Source organism: Netta rufina (assembly GCF_964035555.1).
Source record: "Netta rufina genome assembly, chromosome: 15".
In the NCBI taxonomy this organism is placed as follows: Eukaryota; Metazoa; Chordata; class Aves; order Anseriformes; family Anatidae; genus Netta; species Netta rufina.
In genome coordinates, this window is record NC_140138.1 from 10,791,647 (window position 1) to 10,812,820 (window position 21,174).

The 21,174-nt window shown below is 39.1% G+C and overlaps 1 protein-coding gene across 2 annotated transcripts; it reads right to left on the reverse strand.

The window, feature by feature from the left end:
- Positions 1-335: 335 nt before the first annotated feature.
- Positions 336-21,055, reverse strand: USP42 (ubiquitin specific peptidase 42). Of its 2 annotated transcripts, XM_084295977.1 has the most exons (20): positions 20,958-21,055; positions 18,474-18,590; positions 16,659-16,896; positions 15,720-15,920; positions 14,462-14,572; positions 14,201-14,303; positions 13,973-14,040; positions 13,746-13,816; positions 13,130-13,212; positions 10,868-10,979; positions 10,369-10,509; positions 10,074-10,174; positions 9,493-9,631; positions 8,072-8,806; positions 7,608-7,696; positions 5,490-6,989; positions 4,714-5,006; positions 4,095-4,177; positions 3,458-3,500; positions 336-1,905 (listed from the first exon to the last, which is right to left on the reverse strand). In XM_084295977.1, the coding sequence occupies exons 3-20, from the start codon at positions 16,885-16,887 to the stop codon at positions 1,865-1,867; spliced, it is 4,143 nt and encodes a 1,380-aa protein (XP_084152103.1). In that variant the 5' UTR covers positions 16,888-16,896; positions 18,474-18,590; positions 20,958-21,055; the 3' UTR covers positions 336-1,864. The 2 variants fall into 2 exon arrangements, with proteins under 2 accessions (XP_084152103.1, XP_084152104.1); XM_084295978.1 differs by lacking the exon at positions 4,095-4,177.
- Between the last annotated feature and the right edge of the window lie 119 nt (positions 21,056-21,174).

Below are 21,174 nucleotides of genomic sequence, written 5' to 3' on the forward strand. Positions count from 1 at the left end.
AGCAGAAGCAGCCAACACCGCTGCAGTTGTCCCATCTTCTTCAGAGGGCTAAGCTGAAGCTGTCTCTCACTGCACTCCCCTACTCCTGTATGGCAGCTAGTTCCAGCAGTAGTTGTTGCCGGACGCGCTTAATAGAGCACTAAAAAGGTACAGCAGTCAACATTTAAACTCCTTTTATACATTTAAGCCCAGAGTTAATGATCAGACAAAACACAAGACACCAAATCTTGGAGCCAAAGGACAAAAGAGGAAAAAAAAGCCAGATACAGGACAGGTGGGTGTTTTCTTTGTCATGTTACTTTATGTAACTTAACATAACTGTTGCCATAGGAACATTATGCAGGGTACACTTATGGTTTGGCTTTATGGTGTTCTCCATGTACCAAAATATTACTTGAATTATCTAGTAAAACATTAACCTTGCTCCTTTTTTAGTGTCACACGCAGTGGAAAGCTACTGCCAAGCTTCCAAGCTGTTGCCTGCTTTGGGAAGCTGTTAACTTCAAAGGAGAAAGACTTCTGCATTCTTGTCTAGGCAGTTGAAGTCCCAAGTTACTTGTCTTCTCTGTGTCACACCAACAGCATCTTCTCACCTACCACTGAAAGGAAGATCTGATTTCTTGATTATCCAACACTCTGAAAGCTGTCAAGTCACATGACATATTGCATGTTAAATAACTCAAGTAAAACTCAAGTAAAAATCCATTTTAACTTCGCTGTATTTATATACTATATAAATTTTACATGCTATATATTTACAGTGGGGCAAGTGCTTTTTATCTTTAAAAAAACAAAGATCAAACTTTAGACATCTCTGAACAACACAGCTTGTATAAACCAGACAGATTATTCAGATGAACTGTATTTAATACAGGTTCCCCACTCATCTCCTGATGCAGGACCAGTGAGTAATAAGTGCATCACAGTTTGATAGCATTTAATAATAAAAATAAAAATCACAGTATGAATTTGTCTGTAACTAGAAACTTTAGAGGGACAAAACAGACAACCAAGACTTAAGACAAGTGACGCTGTATTAAAAAGTGTAATAAAAACATATGGAAGAGTATACAAATAGTCTGAGATACATTCAGAACTGCATATTCTGATCATTGTTCCACAGCGTTGAAAACCAGAACATTCTTCCGATCTTGAATAGAATTAAAATGTGAAGTAAATTAGTTTCTAGTGTCAGGCGTCACAAAAAAGATGAAGCTCTTGCAAAACTCCTGTTATGTGAGAGCTTGTGAAATCTTAAATAAGTCTTTAAATTAAATATACAGACTGTCAGTTGCAAATTTTATAATTCTGTGGTTTCCTGGTCGTTCTTGCACCAGATGTCTAACTTGGAGTAACATTACATGAATAACACACAATCAACCTGAGTCTGTAATTAAGCAGCATTTGAGATGTTCTATTCCAGGGCATTGTTTTCAGTGAGATATTTACTTGGTAATGTACAATGTTCAGCAGTTGTAGAAAGTTTCCACCCTTTTGGATTAGAAGTACATTTTAAAAAAGAAAGTCTCAAGTTAAAAGCTAAAAAAAAGTTCTTTCATGGTAAAAGTCTGTACAGACATTTGAAGCACCACTTATGATTGGGTTTTGTTTTGATGGTAATTTTACGGTATTGATAAATTTTAAGTAAGTTTTGATAGTTTGTTTTGATAATGTTGAGTCGTCGGTTTTGAAGGTAAAAGGTGGTTGGTTTTGACAGTAAGAAGACGTTGGGTTTGACGGTAAGAAGTTGTAAGAAGACGGTGGGTTTTTGATGGTAAGAAGTTGTTGGGTTTGAAGTTGTTGGGTTTTGATGGTAAAATGGTTGGTTTGGATGGTAAAAAGGTCATCAGTTTTGATGGTAGGTTTAGTTTGAGTACTGAAGGCTTCCATCTGTAAGCTCTGCGTCTGAAAGACGAAAGGAAGAAATGTCATTCCCTGTTGAGTTACTCAACATGGAACTGTTTGGCTCAGTGGTTTTCTTTCTAAACAGAAGTCACAACTCTGCACATGGCTTGATCTATCTGTGACTACAGGATTGAACGGGCTAGAGAAGGTAGCTTCCAAAGAAATTGTTGCTGCATTTCAGTTCTATGCTAAAATTGGTGAACTGTACAGAACGTTAGGACAAAACTACCTGCTTTAATAGCAAATGGTAGACCTTAGGTAAATTAAATTTATTTGAAGGTTTGATTGGACAGCATCCTTCTTTTACTAGTGATCGTGTGGTCAGCTGACCAAATCCTAGCCACAGAAGCGTTCAGAAACTTGCTAGAGAGAGCACTTAGGAATGCAGGGATTTAACTGCTTTAATGCTGCTCTTTCTCTCCGGTATTTGTATTTTCCTTAAGTTACAAATTATCACTAGCTATCCTTGTTAATTTATTCAAAGTAACATGAGTCCAGGTGAAAAGGCACAATCTAACAAGTCCTCAGTTGTTCCTAGTCTGTCCCTAGCTTATTTGAGAGGTTCAATACTGTAAAAAACAAACAAAAAAAAACCCAAACTGATTAAGTGACCTTTTTTTCAGATTAGATTCCATCATTCAGAAAATCCTGCTTAAGAGACATTTTTTTATTTTCTTTGAAAGACTGACCTTCCCCAAAATGAAACTAATCTTTAGCCCTGATGAAATACTCGAATTCCTCAATTTCCCAAAATTGCTTTGCACAGCCCTTCTATCCCGCTTATGTTGCGAGCAGCGTATCTAACTGGGGTACTATTGTATTTATCAATGAGCATCTCTTTCACTTACATAGCCCAGTGATCTTAATGCCCCAGACTAGTGGAATGTATGCAACACATTTACATTCTTCCTATGCTTTTGTCTGGTTTAGAAAAAACGAGTTTGCCCTCTGCTGGCCAGAGAATTCATTGAAGCCCAAAGAGCGTTAGAGCAGATGCATTTTCTTCTGTGCTGTTCCTGATTTATCAGCTAGAAGACATGCTTACAATTTAGTACAATCAGGATTCTTTTGACATTAGTATCATAAAAAGTCTGGTTTTGCAACACTGGTATTTGAAAGACCTCAGTTCAGTCCCTAATTTTGTTCTTGATAATAGGACAGATTGTATTAAAGTCTGCAAGAATGTGTGAACAACCAGCCTCCCCTCCATGTGGTATTTTAATATTAAAACTGGTCATCCAGGTCTCAAAACACAAACATGCTTTGCAACAATTGCACTTCCTCTTTATCTTGAAGAAAGTTTTCAGTGCCAGAATCTCCTGACTATGGCAATTTACTTCATCAGGAGGCAGAATTTTTGAAAATCTCTTCCAAGATTTAACTTCTCCAACCATTCTATAAAAGGCATTCAGCTGTAAAGCAAGAAGATGAATTCTTTTGTTTCCTATGCCAGAATGGCAATTTCAACAGTCAGTAACAATCCTGTTCATTGTTAACTGGTTAAGTTGTGGCTAGGTATAAAATGTAGAAAATGTTTAAAAATAAAACTTGCCTTTGGATAGTGAACTGTCTTCTTCGGGGATTACTTCAGTTATCTGTAAGAGGAAAATAGATGATTGGGGGGAGGGTTGTTTGTTTTTAAGAACGGGTGCAGTCTTGCCAGTAGTTTAGCTGTTATTTTTCAAAGTGAGCTTTTAGAAACTTTACAGCTCTGTTGAATCAATGTGTCTCTAACCCTACAATTAAACCAAATAATGCTAAAAGATGCAGCAATTTATCTTACTGCAAGTGCTTATTAAAATATCTGAGTAACTGGGACTGTGGCTTCATCTCAGATACATATATATTTAATACTACACACTTCTGCTCAGGAAAAAAATCATGGAAAACATAAAATTTCATTTTTGATGTTGAATTGTTGCAGCGTGCAGTCATCTTCATCACATGATTCTATAGCTAATTAAACTGTATTATCTACTGAGAGACCAAGATTATGACAAGAACAGCACAGAGTTCAGTGTGAAGCCAATCAGGAGCTCAAGTCTGTATTTAGTTTTCTGTAAGGAGATGTACCAAGATGGCTTTTTTTATACCAAAAATTGTTTTATCAGCCCATTTCTCTATATTCTTAAGCCTATACTAATAGGAAAAAAAACCACAAGTAGAACAATAGCAGGAATTTAACATACTCTCCAGGTGTTAAATTGCAAAGCGTCCTCTGGAGGATTAATAACTGTGAATTCAGTGTGCTTAGGAGAAGGCAGATCTACATCTGAAACAAAAATATTTCAGTATTATCACCAACTTATGTTACTCTGAATAAGCAGTCAGCACTGTTTCTATGTTATGAAATAGCTGAACATAGTATGTTATTCAAATGAATTATTCAGGCAGTTTGTTTTTTTTTTTAGAAAGACTGTGTTTCACTATTACATTAGTGGCCTGTAAGCCTCATGTCATCGTCTTCCATCTTGACTACTGAACCTCCTTTCTACCTACAATATTCTTTTCCAAGATAACAGCTGTCCAAGTTTATTTTTCCTAGTTAGTTGGACTGAATTTAATAAGGCATCTTTCATCTCTTCCTCTTGTTTGCCACTTAATCATCAAATCAAATTATTTCTCTTTTAACCTCTTTGTTTCAGACTTTCTTTCCTAGTGGTCATTCAAAAATGGAAAGAAAAAGTCTATCATCTTTGCTTTTTTTAATATCCATGCAGACTGTTCAGTCATCAAGCATTTTAAGACCATTTTAAATACTCTGTATTAATAAAAGAGGAATCCCATAAACATGCTGTAGCCGCTTACCTTTAATATACTCGTTGGATGCAGTGGAGCTGTATTTCTTGCTTTCACCTGCACTGGAAGGTTTCTCTTCCTTGTAAGGTTGTTTACTGCCCTCATTTCTGTATTGCTCACAAAAAGAGCCATCTGGAGGACGGGATTCTTCCTTCTTCTCCCGTGTTTTCTTCTGGAAACGAGGATCTAAGTATTCCAAGAAGCCTTTCAGTTTCCTGATGTGTTTCTTCTTTTTCTTCTTTTTCTTACGCTTGCGATTGTCATTGTCAAAGTGGAGCACAGAGAAATCCAAATCATAAAGTCTGAAGGAAACATGCAAGTTAAAAATAGAAAAAAAAGATGTGGCACTTGATGCATATATGAAACTTTATTTATTTTACCACAGGTGATGATTTGCGGCATGTCAGCTATTTTGTGGTACTTTGTGCACATGTAACTTACTTTAGATGCAAAACTTAAGCCCTCTGATTGAAGGACGATAGGTCCTGGTTTGTACACAAATCATTAACAATGGCTAGCTCTGGAATATGTGCAATTAAAAAAAATGTTTTAACCTAATCCAGAATGGTGTGCAGATATAATTCTAACTATGTGGTCCAAATCTAGTGTTCTAACACAATTCAGCAATATCTTTCCTATCTTCACTGATCAACCTAATAACATGATCCCCATCCAGATTACGCTATCAAAATAACTTTGAAACTATGAAAAAAAAGGAAGACATGAGAAACACCCAGAAAAGAATTAGGAAAAAAATTGCTGATTATGCTGGAATCCTTGCTTACTTGTAATCCTTCTCTCGATGTTTATCTTTAGACTTCTTTTTCTTCTTGAGCTTCTTATATTTTTTCATTTTTTCATCACCTAAAAGCTCCTTTTCTATCTTTCTGCGTTTCCTTTCTATTTCACTTTCACTACCTTCTGCACGACTATATTGTCTTTTTCTGTTTCTTTCTTTTTCATTTTTTTGGGGAGAGTCCTCAAAATGACCTGACACAGGTGGAAGTGCATGTCTTTCACGAGAATATTTTTCAGAATGTTGCTGAGGTACTGAGCAACGATGTAAGTCTACTCTGTGGCTGCTAAAGTGATGTACATCTTCCTCTCGAGAGAGGGAACTGTGAGGCCATCTGCTTTTGTAATGATAATCCTTATGTGACCTGCTGTTGTAAGCTTGACTCAATTTGTCAAAGTCTTTATCACCGTGAGAAAACTTTCTCTCTCTGCTGTCTCCTGTTGCATGAGATGAATAGTAATCATTGTAATATCTACATTTTTCCCATCTTCGTGGTTCATCTTGATAGTATCTTTCTCTGCTCCAAGTTCTTTCCCCTTTGGAATGGTAATATCTATTCCTATCTTGTTCTGATCTTCCTCGGCTTCGAGATCTGTACTTGGAATATTTTACTGATCTTCTCCCATTATCAGGGCTGTTTCTTTCACTATGGAAAGATCTGTATTTGCTTCCCTCACAATACTCCTGCTTATGACGATTTTGCTTAATAACTTCCACACTGCGAGAGCACCTTCTCTTGCTGGAATGACCATCTGTTTTGCTTCTGTTTTGACTCTCCTTCTCTTCAGTATCAGAATGTTCCCTCTTTCTTCGGTAATGCTCTTTGTCAGTTTTTTTAGTTTCGTGTATCTTTTTCTTATCTTTTTTCCTGTGCATGGCATCTTCTTCCCATTTTCTATCACCAAATTCTTCATTTGGTCTGGAGAATTGGCTTTCCAAAACTTTATCCAGCTTTGTAATAGACGAGTCATTAACAGGTGGTACCTCTACGTAGTTATTAGATATGTCCTTTGTATCTTGGCATTTATCTGTAATAGCTAAGGAGGAAAGATTTTTAGAACTACATTCACTGTCAGACCTTAGAGAGGAAGTTTGCCGCAAGTCCTCATCAGCCTCAGAAGACTCTTTGATGTACAAAATATTTTCTTTTGAAATGAGTTCAGGTTCTTTTGATCTTCTTGGTTTGTCTTTGTCTCCACGGTCCTCAGATCGGTACTGTTCAAGGAATTCATCTTCAGTATCAAAGCATCTTTCCCTAATCTTGTGCTGACCATTGATACTGGGATGTGCATTATCAGCTTTTGTTATAATACTTCCAACTTCTTCTTTGGTAGAAATGGTTTCAGAATCTGATTGAATAAAAGGATTCTCAGCCTCACAGCTGAAGTCAGAAGGAACTTTCCTGGATTCTTCATAGACCAATAGTGCTTCCATCACTACAGTTTCCATAAGAGCATCATTCTCTGTAGACTTCTGAGGTCCTGGGACACTGCACAAAATAAAAACATATTAAGAGTAAAATCTTGTTAAGTAAAAAACAGAAACAAACAAAGACCTCACGACTACAGGAAAACTCTAAAAGATATTCCACGTAGAAACCCAACCTGTGATTATTACACCTTCTTCAGCTCCCAGAGAAAGAGTTTTTTCCCCTCTTGCTTCTGAAACCATTGCAGTAAACAAACAAACACGTGTCTCCTTCCACGTGCTGCTCTGAGTAATAGCCAAAATATCCAAAACCACTGTATTTGCTCTCCCCCCATAACTGAAAAAACAACAGTTGAAACTTATTTTTCTATCTCTCTCCCAAGAATTTACATTCACATATCCTATGACTGAAAAAAACAGGAGGGGAAGAGCCAATGTTTCTCCAGACAATGGAAAAAAATGGAAAAACATTCTATCAAGAAACAGAAGTTCTCCATGAGGCACCAACCTGCATCAGAGCAATATGCACAGTGCAGATCATTAGTTCTGTTCGTAACACTGGACATACAGTACAGAATTCTACTGATTTAAATCCTTCCATTAAATAGTATCAGTAGACAGATAAAACCACAAGGGACTTCCATAAAATCTTGTTTTACCCAGACTGTGCTCATTTTACCTTATTTCCTCTGACAAGCTGTTCAGCTGGCTGTCTGTGAGGGATTCTAAGATTACTTCTTGAGGGACTGGAGGCATAGCTATAGGCATCTGCAATTAAAATGCACAAGTCAGCAGACAGAAAAAATACTATTTGTAGCAGTACTGGAGGCTAGTGTTGTCAGAATTTCTCCTTTAAATGCTAAACAAGACCACTCTGAGTTACATGCATTATCTACACTTCAAACATAACCCCAACACACGCCCCAAAAATCTACTTTATGAAACTTACGGATTTTTATCTCAGCTGAGCTTAAGTTGACAAGTTCTAATGTCAGCTCAGCTCTGCAAATTCTAATGGGATAATATCACAAAGTGTTACAATCAAATTTGTGCTATGTTTTCTCAGTATTTCACAGGAATTAGGAACATAATACTCCTGAATACATCATAGGTGATAAATTCTAGATGGAGCAAACAACTCACTGTTTCAAGCAATCCATTTGTTTTAGAAAAGAACATCTCAGAAGGTTTAACAGGTTCAGCTTGGCAAGTGGAATCATCAAGTTTCAGTCCGTTTTCTTTAGATTCATTAACTAAACTAATAGCACCATTTAGTGAATCATTTTTTGGCAGCTCATGCTGGGATCTTTCTTCTTCAGCATTCTGACAGGAAGAATGGGAATTCTGCAATGTACGGACTACCTTTCCAACCAAAATTCCATTAGAGGATATTACATTGCACTTCCTTTTAAATAAGCCCTTCGACTCCTCCTCAGATTTTCCTGAAGATTCTGCACCGTAAGGGACTGTGTTATCAGAGCTGAGTTTAGGATTTCCATTCACTGTTGGTTCCACAAAAATTTCATCAGAAACTTCTTGTTTGGAAACAGTAGTAACTGACATAATAGATGGATTTGAGGTAGACTCTGCTGCAGTGGAATTTGTAATTGTGGATGAAGGAACAGCCTTGTTGAGATCTTCATCCTCCACAGCACTGCTAAGACAGTCAGGCTGTGACACAGTCTGACGAGCAGGCAATTTATTGTGAATACTGATAGTGATCTTCTGTTTTTTTGATGGATCAGTAATTGAAGGCCTTGTAATTGCCCAGTTTTGAACACAAGCCGTTGGCGGTGCTGAAGATGGCCTTTTTAGGGTGACACCAATGGTATTTGGATCCTCTTTTAAGGATCCATTTCCATTTAAACGGCTTGAATTCTGTATTTATAAAGAAGAAATTGCAAGATAGATTAATGCAAACACTTGATTTAAAATTTTTAAACAAGAAATTCCCTACTAAGAATTTCTACAAATGGTCTTAATACCTAAAAAGAAAAAAAAAACACACCGCCCTTTATACATAAATGCAAGTCCAATAAGTGTATTTCATTCCTGCTTTTGGTTTACCACATATTGTTATCAAATTAACATCATTTTTGAAAGCCATCCAAGCAACTTAATATTACCTAAAACTATTCCCAAATATATTTATTTTTCCCTTTAAACACACCCTGAAAAGCCTGGAATAATTGTTCTGGTACTCAGGAATAAGACAATTTGTTTTCACTGTTTTAGCTAAAAAGACGCTGCTAGGAGAAAAAAAAAAAAAGTCCTCTCTTAAATGATTCAAGGATTAGTACACTCGAATTGTCAAAGAGCATAGCTCTCTGTGCTTTAGAAAGCTGTCTTCAAGGTATAAGGTAATTAAGTAGCACGACTGTACAATTCAGCAGTAGCCACTGTTTGAATGACTCCGGCTCTAGCATGAGGGCTGTAAAGAAAGCTGCAGCATGGGAAGGAAAACAAAACTTAGATGCTGAAAACCAAATAAAAACCCCCACACCAAACCCCATACCCACTGTCAGTTTGTTGCCATTATCTGCCCTTCCGCTTCCCTAAATTACCTTAATCATATGAGGAGGAAGTCGTGGTCCCATAAATCCAGTCTGCTTACTATTAGCCCCCCGCTGACCAAGGAATGAACGGGGATAAGATGGTGCTGGTAAGTAAAAAGCACGTTCTCCGAGTGTCAGATCATAGCGCCTTTGGAAAAGAGCAGTGATCTTGGTTTAGTTTTTCTTTTGGCCTACTCTTGGATTAAATCCCATTCTATAATTTTATAGAAACAGTTCATATGATCTGGAAATGTTCTATACACAAGACTTAACCAAGACTACAAACTGAAAATTAGATAACGGTCTTCCTACTATCTATCACTTTCAGAGCAATAACTCATTCTTACACCACAGATGACCTTAATTTTTCTTCTCTAAATTAACCAGCTACAGATAACACACATATAGCAATTTACACAAGTGCTGCAGTTTAAGGCCAAGCAACAAAAGATAATTTCAGGTTAGACAGAACTGAATTATACAAATAATAATTTTTTCCTAGGATAGAAAGGAAAACACTTGCAAAAAAGAAAAATGTCAATAACAGGAAAGTAAATCTGTTCTGAACACATTTTAATATATGTTATTACCTGATATAAAAAAGTAAATAAGCTTGCTGACCAAGAACTGTTTTAATGTCAGTACGGACTACATTAGCATCATTCATCTGATACCAAAGTCCATTACCAGCCTGCAAATAAAGACAACGATATCTTTAGATGAATTGCATGTTTTCCAAATGAAATCACAGATAGGAACAAAATACACACATATAAAATAAACATGTAATGAAATCTTTTTCCCTAGAAACAGTAGTTACTAGTAACATTTTAATTGGTTTGCCAGCACAACTTTTACCCTGTTAGAAATGATGTTGATATCTACCTTTATGTAGCATACATAGTGTCCTGCGTGACAGTTGATACCATTATGCACCAGCACTGCATATAAGGCGTAGAGGAGTGGTTCTCCAATTGATTGAGACATGTAGGCTCGAAGGTCCAAATACTCTGGATATTTTACCTCCTAGATAGACCAAGAAGATATAAAAATTATCCCAGAGTACTTTGCGGACTAGCCAGAGAAAACCACTTCCAAATAACACAGACTAGAATTATGTGAATATATTTCTTGATTCATTAAAAATAAGTCTTCCCATAAGCAACGTTTAATAATAGAAGTTGCAGAGAACTATTTTCTGATGAATTAGCCTTCTCAGAGGAAAGCATATGCTTCTTGTCAAGCAGGAATTTTATTGATATTATGAGAAAGAACAAGCCATAGCTGTTAGTCTACAATTATTGTCTGAAAATATTAACAACTTTCAGCTTTGGGAGATGCCCTATTACATGATGATAAAGTTGCATTACAGCAGTAAATATACCTTGTTGATCTTTCCACCTGTGAAATTTGCAAATCTTTTCAGTGATATTGTGAGAACATTGGAAGAACGGTGTATAGTAAATCTCTTGGATGCAGGAACCATCTTTTTACACCTTAAAAACAAGCAGAGACAACTGTTTAAAAGCATCTTCTTTTTTGCCCTAAAATCAAACTAGTTTTAATGTCTCACACATGCTTATGCTATTTGAATGATATTTACTTGCATAATATGTTTTTTTCTTTTCATAAATCCATACACTGCATTTCAGGTTTGTTAATACAGAGAAGATAGCAGGATATTAGAGGACAGCTCTACAGAACAAAGAATAAAGGAATAAAGGATTTAGAACATTATCTTTTGATAGCCAAGCAAATGTCTGAACGCGTATTTTGTTATGCCAAAAAGGTAAGTTTTCCCAACATCTCAGCATAGCGGGAACAGGAATCTCTCACGAAAGCGTATCACCAGATTGTAAGGCAAGGTACCATTTCTTGGTATACAAAAGTGGCTATTTGAACTCCAATCCTGGGTACATTCTTTCAGCTTTCAAGTGAAATACAAATACTGAAAGTAGAACATGAGAGCCTTGGTCCTCAGGACTAGAAACTGCAAATAATTTCCAAAATAGATCATCTATCGACATCAAAAATACAACAGAAGCACACAGTCATATTACAGGAGGGAGACATTTAACAGTAATAAGTCTTCATGCACTGAGGTTGTCTGGAAAGACACTGAAACCATCTGCAATCCTTTGAAACAAAATAGTTAAAATTAAGTTTGATATATTGCCTGCTCAAAGGTAGGACCTACAGCGTAAGCAGTGAAATTTAACCACTAGCCCAGAGAACAACTGAAACTAGTTGGTTTACATCAAGAGAAATACTGTTGATAGCTAATAAATAGAAAGAATTAAAGTATCTCTTTTTGAATTCTGATGTCAAAATACAAGCCAGAGAATTCCAAACTCATAGAGAACGCCTATGAACAAGAAAGACTTCCCTCTCAAAAGAAACAAAAATCCAAGCGTTTTATAAAATTCCACAGAACTTGTAATTAGACACGAAGTTTAGAGGCAGTCCTCTTTATTAGAAGAATTCATGGTAGAAAATAAAAGAAAATGTCAATTACAAAAAACGTAAAGTAGTAAGATAGTTTGTCAGCAATGGAGAAAGTACTGCACATGTGCAAGGCCTTTCCTTTTAAACTCACAAAAAGACGGAAAATTCTGGCTTTGTGTGTTACTGAACTGATCACACCTCAAAGAGCACATTAAGGAAGGACCACGCAATTCAGATGTGAGGTGCTTATTACAGTTTTTCTCTTCCTCAGACATAAGTTATGAGGATCCTGAATATACTACATGTGGCTTTCTAGCATCCACAGGCTAAGACGAAGCTGGGATTAAATTGCTTTAATAACCTATTGAATGCTCTTGATTCGACACACTAATTTACTTAGTTTCCAACAACAAAAAGTGGATACTGCATTTTTAATTTAGAGGGGTCAGGCATGAATCCTACAGAGCTGATCCTGGCATGCCTTGCTTTTCTCATTGTATGTTTGAATAACAACTTGTTTTGCCAAACCATCTTATACAAATGTTCAATTGTTTCTCACATATGTAGAAACATTTTACATATTGATCGGCATTTTGAGTGCCTGAACTCAATATGCTTTCCCTGAGCATGTGTACTCAGGTAGCTCATTTCAGACATTCGTCTACAGGTTTTACAGTAAGAACTGTGCAAGATGCTGTTCAGTGAGCCAGCACAGGCTGCTAACATTAATTATCACAGAGCCAGCTCACATGCACTGAGACTCAATCTAACTTTGTTTCACAGTGAACGCTAGGACCTTCAGGAACCTGCTGCTGCCTTCCACTCTAAATCATTCTCCATAGCAACTTGCTTCAGCACGCCACTACTTACTGGGCATGTCTTTTAACTTCTTGCAATATGAATATTTCAGCATGCAACTACACACCTAGGAAGCCTGACAAGCCATGGTGCAGACAATACTAGGAATAAAAGTCCAATATTAGCTAATAGGCACTCTTCTTACATCTCCAAAACAAAGGTAATGTTTTCAAGTTTGGGATTGTTTCAGTGCATCAGTTGTTTAAACACAATGAAGCAGCAACAACAACAACGAAGCTGTGTCTCTATTTCTACATGAAGTTAAACAATAACTTATGCTCTAAGTCAATGCAATATATTAAACTAGTATCTAATATTAAGACATAATTAGTAATAATCTTACTTGCTACATTTATAGCAATTCTCTCCATCCAGCTGTTCAGGTTTCACAAATAGTTCTAGAGCTCTGGTAACAGATGAAACTGCCTAAGGGAGCAAGAAAGAAGAACATAAAGTCACTGTAAATTCAAAATTCTAAAGACATATTAGTAGTTTATAAGATAATCTTATTAATACATACTTAAGCAATCTACTATGAGCACCGTGAAAAAGGAGGCAGAAATAGCATGCTCAGCATTTACCTCACCTGGAAGTCATTTTACTTTGAAACAAATAATTTTCCAATAATGTAGACAGCATCTATAGTGTGCTTTGTCATCAGTAATGGGAACAGTCAAACCCATCAGTCTAACAATTAGATGTACATTGAGGTAGAATAACAAAGAAATATGACAGTATCATAATTCGTGTAGATACAAAATTCATTCAGCTTTAGCCCAATGCAAATGTGCAGACTATTTACATGCGTTCCACAGAAGGACCATGTCCAATCTACTTCCTAACCACTACCAAGCTCTTATATTTTAACATTATGTTTGTTTTTTTAAGATAAACAAGTTTATTTTAGAAAGTTATACATGCATTTAAACATCGTGAATCATATTTACAAAACATCTTACCTTTATATCCAAAGTGATATCAAGAAATGCCTCATACGTATCCGAAACTGCTTTGCAATTCAAGCACTTTACTGGAAGCAAAATATAAATGCTTAACAATATGTGAAGGAGACTAACCATCCAAATTCAAGTTGTTGATAGATACTACTTTAGACAAACTACAGATTGCTTTACTATCAACAAAAGACACAGATCAGTTCTAAGGACAGGAATACTTTTAAAAGTACCTCTTGATCTTAGAAATCCTCCAAATATTTGATGAATGATGGTGGTTGCTTGAGAAGATCTGTCCAATCTGGAAGTAAATTATAATCAGACCTCAGAAGATTTAAGGTAGAGAGTTAACTCTTCAAAGAGTTTTATGAAAAACAAGGATGGAGACTTTCATTTTTGATAGTAAATAAAGGATTAAAAGGTGCTAGAGAACATATAAAAGTGAATTTGTTTACGCTTACTTGGTGCTTCCATTCAAGCATGCTTTCTGCATAGCATCTACAGTATAGCGCAAGAATTCGTGTGCGTCTTCTTGACTGCCAAAACGGAAATGTTTTCCTATTCCTAAATAAGAAAATTATAGTATTTACCTCATTTAAAAATAAAATAGTTCTCTTATTTCTAAGATCTCTCTTCTTTATAGTGTTAAAACCATTTATACCCATCAAATAATTATTTGAAGATTACAAGATATCGAAAAAGAAACATCTGAAGCCACTTACGTCTAAGATCATTGATAACACGTGTAGGCTTGATGGCATCAACAGTGCAACACAGGGCCTGGTTAATGTGAGTCTCCATCGTGCACATCATGCAAAAACCTTGTTCACGACCTGAAGAGTGAAAGAAGATAGCATCCCAGTCTAGCAAAATATACGTAACTACAAACATACAAAGAAAATTTAAACTATAGATACAATATCCATTTTCCTTGCTATATTCTATTGTCCTAAGATGGGAGTGTCCCAACAGTCTTGTAACATTTAATTTCACAAAACTTTATAGAATAAAAATATCCATTAAGCCTGTATTCAAATGCATTTTCTGATGAGAAATCTAAGAGACTACTGCAAAGTCACGTTTGTAAAGGCTGACAGGAATGTGAACTCCACAGGCTGCAAAATATGTGAGGAAAGAATATTTGACATTGATGATACAGCATTAAGAGAATGTGTGTTATTTTCAGCACAGTGCTGTCAGGTGAGCTTCACGATATGGGTCCTTTGGAAGAAAGGAAAAATTCAAGTAATGTATGTAAGAGCACTTCTACCCTCCTTTTTTCAACAGGATTCTTAACTGAAATGATTTCTATGTACAGTAACAAAACAGTCAAATTTCTAGGTATCAGTACAAAGATTCCAGGCTAGAAAGCATACAGGTGCCTTTGTAAAAACACACATATACAGATATGACAACAGGATCCTAGGGTTAAATAAACTTAAGTATAATGATGAAATTCAAAGAACACAAATTCAACAGTTTAAAAAATACAACATTTTATTTAGGACAAAATCAGTCTAGACTTTAATACAGTCCCACTAAAATTTCTAGTCAAGTTCATAAGAGCTCATATTGCTTTCTACTTTTTTTTATTAGTTCAACAATGAACATACCATTTATTGTAGCGCATTATGGAATCTAGGCATTGAAGACTAAAGATCTGTGGTGCCAACATCCTAAATTTTATTGATCCTGCCTTTCTACCAGCAGGAAGCCCAAATGCCAAATGTTCATTAAAGGCCTTACTTTCCAATGCACTTCATTATTCACATGAAGCAAGAAATGATCCTTTATTTTTTATTATTAACATCGTGCATTAAATGCACTCCATATGCTATTCTGAGCCCACTGCTAATACAATGTTCAAAGCCAGCTTCTACAGGTAAAATGAGACAAATCATTTTGTGTCACAGAACCCGTGCTGTTCTTTCACCTTCAGAGCTATCCAACACATTTAAAATACTGTTAGAAAGTACTCACATGACTGGTTGTGCTCAAGAGAAAGCATGTAATTGGCAAGTGGGGGTGTGTAGGTCAAACATTGTAGAGTAGAATTAAGAAAACATGTATTGCCAAGATTGTACAGTCCAACTCCAACACTTTGTGTTTGTTGCCAATCCATACAAATCTTCTCAGGTGGAAAAAGAATTCTTTGTGGCGGAGCAATTCCATCATTAATGACTGCAAGAAAGTTATATTTAAAAAGAGATTTTATTTGTTTCTAAGAAAGGTATTTAAAAAATACTATTCTGCAGGAGCACCTAGAGGAACTAGCTACAATCCAAAACAGATAAACTTATTACAAACAACTTTAATACTGCCAAATTCAAATTGGCTGGTCAACACAATGTTTTGGGAAAAAAAAAAAAAAAAAAAAAAAGTGTGTTCAACCATTTTAATTTTTCTAAGGCGAGTCTAACTGCCATTCTGATTTTAGTAACGAATGCCAAGTGCCTTTCCATCTATAATTTTTAACCTGATTAACTCAACTGCTGTTTTTTTCCTTATTATAACTTAAACCACAATCTTATACTTGAAATTGTATGGTAATAAATGCAAGGACAACGTAAAAACAAGTAACTAGCAAGGACAGTAGATATCAGACCTTTTCCTGAGCAACATTATCATTCAAAAACTTGTGAATAATGGAAGCTGTGAATAGCAACAAACACTTTTCTTTGCAAATCAGAAAAGACATGGATGAATCTGTGTATTTCAAAAAGCTCCCCATATTTCACTGTCGATTGTAAATATATCAAAATTAATTTCTATAACATCAGTCACTACAGTTGCCTTAGAGGATTCCCTTTTGAAGTCTTCATTCACAGTAGTCCCATTCTCTATCAGTATAACAAGTAAGAACTGCACTTTCTAATTTCATTTTGAGGAAAATGGAGGCAGGATAAAACGTACACTTACTTAGATCTCTTTGGGCAAAAGGCTTAGATTTTTCAGATGATCTACAATAAATAGCACCTCCACGTCCTTGGGCCACAGAGACTTGGTTTGAATCTTCTGCAGGTGGTATCCGGCCCCAGTTTGCGGTGCGTGACTTCATTTTTTTAGTACGCGGTTTCTTGGATTTGCCAGACCGCCTTGATGATGATTTTTTAGACTTTGAAGATTTTGGTTTGTTAACTATGGTCATTGTTCATATCTGCGAGAGACAAAAGTTCTAGTTGACGTAAGAATATCAAAAAGCATTCCAAGAAGAAAAGAGTAGTAGAAGTCCTGTCACTTAATCTCAAAGAATTAGCCTGAAAAACTAAATAGCACTAAACATATGAATGATTTAAAAAGAATCCCCAAACTAAACACGCAAGGTAAAAATTTCCATCAAAACTCTATCAGTATTACTTTTAGCTTCTGCAGAACTAGTGGCTCACGTCATTTCTTTCACAGGATTTTAATCTATTACAACTCTAGAGTCCTTTTAATATAAAAATGTAGATGACATTCTCTGATGGGAATCAGTTATTTATTGCATTTTCTGAATTTTTCAATTATCTATTAATTATTACCTATTATCCAATAGATAATTGTTGAAATTGTCTATTGCTGGCATTAATAACAGAACACTATTACTTTACTGCCTGAGTTTTTTCTGTTTTGTATGCACAAAGGTCGTTACATTTGGCTGCTACTTTTTTTCTATCTTTCCAGGGCTCGCCCTCATTGTCTACTGCATCAGTCAAGATAGGCTTGTTGTGATTCTGTAATGAGCCTAGCTTTTAAATACACCTTTTTTGGATGTCAGTTTGTGACAGCAAGTTTATTTGTGAGGGCTCCTCACTCTACATCATGAGGTCACTTTTTCCAGGCCAATTGGAGCCATAAGTGGCAGTACATTAAAACCCCTGAAATGTTGAGATCCAAGAGGAGAGATGTTTGGCCCTCCTTTTCACTCCTGGAGCCACATACCTCAAAACCTCCCCAAAAAAAAGATGGGATATATCTCAGAGAAATCTTGGGAAAGGAGAACATAAAGATGTTTGTAAATTTATTTCTCCCTGGGCTTCTTCTGTTTCCCCAAGAAATACTTGTTTGGATATAACTTTGGCAGCAGCACTTACGGTATTTTGCACCTATCACATTTAGAACTCCTACGATAAACTGAAGAGTTAGACTAAAAAGCCTCTGTTTCAGTTCTACTTTGCAAAGTTGCACATTTTCCTGATGCAAAACAACAGGGGAATGTAAGCTAGAAAAGGAAATGCTGCATGTAAAACAAAACAAAACAAACCTCAGCCCTCCAGGAGGAAAGGCAGTAACTGATATTAAGTCCTTTTTAAAATGCTGATTAGGTTTCAAGATGATACCACTTTAAATAAGTGTAATTGTGTGTGCATAGTCAGAAGCTGAATAATGACATGATGAACTTCTATACTTAATTTTTTGTTACTGTCTTACTGTAGCACACAGACTTGCTACATTTAGGGAAACCACTAACTTAATGGAGGGTTTAAAACATAAGCTAGTTTGTTATACTGAAATGACTGAGAGAACAAAGCATAAAGTGTTTTCAGATTTATAGTACAACTTGCTTGCTATCGATTAAACAAAGCACAGTAAATAAGAAAACTCCTAGTCCCAGAACTAACAAATTGTGTGCAGAGGTTGTAATTAGATTTTTTTCCCTTTACATTTTTAATCTAAAATTAAACTTCAAATCCATTCTATACACACTTGCTATTTCTGAGAAAATAATACACAAAACTGAAAAATGCATTTAACTGAGAAATGAAGACATCCTTGTCCTATTGGAAGACTAAGGTGACAGCTCTTGGGCTCAGTGATTTTCAGACAAGATCCAGTCTTCAAATTGCAGACATCAGTGACATCTCCTTTTTTCTGATTGAAAGGGAAAATGTTTCAACAACACATTGAAAACATACTTGAGGATCAAGAAACAAAATCAAGACTGCAGTGAGAAGAAAAACAGAAGAACATTACTGAAAAAAAAAAGAAACAAAAAAACAAACTTGAGCTTTATATTGACCAGTGAAGATAAGCCTTACACATTTTTAAATTTATTTTTGACAACTGATTGATGCATTACCAGATATTAAGCACTATTCAACAGCAAATATTAACACAAGTAAGAATAAATCAGATCCATCATCACTTTTTCAAAATACATCAATTTCTGATTTGGATATAACATCTCTCTGACAAGGAAGCAGGAGAACTACAAATACTGATACTGTTTCCTCTCCCAGTGTTCCATATACACATTGATGCTGTTCCTACACAACTCTGAACACAAATTTATGTTGACATAAGCATCAGGTGTTATTTCTCTCTCTGTTTGCCTTGATAGACTCCTCCTGCCCACTGAAAAATAAACTCAAGATTGCAGATCAGTTAAGACAGTTGCTATCCCCCCATTCAGAGCTCTGCAGCAGTACTGTTCAGATTTTTTTGGCAGTCTCTTAACAAAACATTACCGCTTACGACCTGGTTCTCAGGCGGTAGGCATTTGGCCTCTGCTTAGCAGAGTCAAGCACAGCTTAAGATTTTGCACAAGATCCCATTCACAAAACTGAGCTTAACGAGGCAGCAGTCATTATGCACATATCTTATTACAAAATAAACATTTGCAGCAGCGGTTGTAAAACAACAAAACACACAAAGAACTAAACAGCAATAAGCAGCGAGAGAAAACTGTTATGGCATAGATATTAAGACCACGCGTGAATTACAAACTGCCGTTCCATCCTCCAAAGCTGCCGTAAGCTAGGAAAAAAAGGAAAGAAACACCCCAAACACACATGTCATGGTGCTTGAAGTTTCGTTAAAGAATAAACCAGCAACCAAGCCAGGAAATATAAATTAATCGTCACTTTACCCCGAAGTGGATGCCGGTTATGCACAGAAAGCCACTGAGCTGTTCTGTGCAGACAGGATTGCTGCCGGGCTGGCCGAGGAGGTGGCGGCAGCCCCCGGGGCCACAGGTCCTGTCCCAGGCGGGTGCCGGGGGTCCCAAGGGGTGCCGGGGGGGGGGGGGTGTCAAGGGGGTGCCGGGGGCAGCAGCCGCCGCCTCAGCCGGGGCCATCTCCACAGCCCGCCCCGAGGGCCTCGGGCCGCCGCCGAACTCGGAGCTCCAGCGTGGCGCCTTTATAACCCCGGCGCTGTGCTCACGGCTAAAACCGGAGCGTTTCCTCCGGCGTGTGTTTGCTGTCGGTGCCGGATCGGCCCTCAGCCCCAGCTCTCCCTTTTCGGGGTTGGGGTTTCCCTCACGCCGCCGCGGGCAGGCCCCGCACGCAAGATGTCCGCGCCGGGGAGCAGCATCTCGCCCGCGGCGAGAGCTCGAGGGCGCGACACGAGACAGCCCCGACATGCGGGCAGGGCGGCGGGGACACGGCTCTGAGGGGGCCGCCGCTTCGCCCCGCCGTCCTCCTCCCCTCCCGGGCCGCTCCGCCGAGCCCCGTGCGCCTCAGCTCAGCCCCGCGGCGCCCTGCCCAGCCGGGGCGTGCCGCCTCAGCGCCCGCCCTCCCGGTCTTTTCCCTTCTCCGTTCCCTTCTCCTCTTCCATCCCTTTCCCTTCCCGCGCCTCCCGGCCCGTCCGGGCAGGGCTCGCCCCTCGGAGCGGCAGTGGCCATGGCAACGGGGTGGAGAGGGCGGCACGGGGCTCGGCGGAGGCCGGGACCCCCGAGGGCAGCCCGGGACCCCCGAGGGGAGCCCGCTCCGCGGCCGGCCGGCAACAACGGCGTGGCAGTCGGGGGAAGGGGATGGAAACGGGGAGCCGGCCCGCCCGCCGGGGAAGCAACGCCGGGTCCCCGCGCCGGCAGGAGGAGGAGGGAAAGGGAGGCGGCGGGAGCGGCGACCGCCGGGCAGGGGCCGGTCCCGCCGGCCCAGGGGGTGGCGGCGGCGGAGGTGGTGGCGGCGGCGGCGGGGCTGGGTCCCCCCCGCCGAGCGCTGGGGGCGGCGCCCTGCCCCGCCCGGGGGTCCCACCCCCTCCGGCTGCCCGCCAGCCGGGAGGGCAGCGGCCGAGCGCGCCCGGTGGGCTGGGCAGGGCTGGGCCGGGCCGGGCCGGCTGCTCCCGCCGGCCGCTTCCCTTCCCCTTCCTTTTTCCCTTCCCGGGGCCGGCCCCTCCTCCCGGCCCATTGATTTGCGGGCAGGGAGCCGCACGCGGCGCTGCCGGGCTGTGCCAGGCCGCCGCCAGGCCCGCCGCTTCCCCCCCGCCGCCACCACCGACCCCCCGGCCCGGCCCCATTACCTGGCTCGGCCCCGCTTGACTCGGCGCTGCCGGGTCCCCCTCGCCGCAGCCCCCGCCTCAGCCCGGCCCGCTCCGCCTCCTGGTACGGCCCGTCGGGGAACAATGACGTCCCTCCGCCGGCCTCTTCCATCCGGGGCCCGGCGCCGGCCGGGCAATAAGCGGGCGGGGGGGAGGAAAGGAGGCGGCGGCGGCGGCAGGGGGGGAGAGAAGAGAGAGA

What these genes read in the sequence shown, in the direction of transcription:
- USP42 (XM_084295977.1), bottom strand. Translation starts at nt 16,887, where the DNA reads ATGACCATAGTTAACAAACCAAAATCTTCAAAGTCTAAAAAATCATCA. An exon ending in ACTATGTATGCTACATAAAG is followed by an intron (nt 10,175 to 10,368) that starts GTAGATATCAAC and finishes CTTTATTTGCAG; the next exon opens with GCTGGTAATGGACTTTGGTA. An exon ending in AGACAGTTCACTATCCAAAG is followed by an intron (nt 1,906 to 3,457) that starts GCAAGTTTTATT and finishes TTCGTCTTTCAG; the next exon opens with ACGCAGAGCTTACAGATGGA.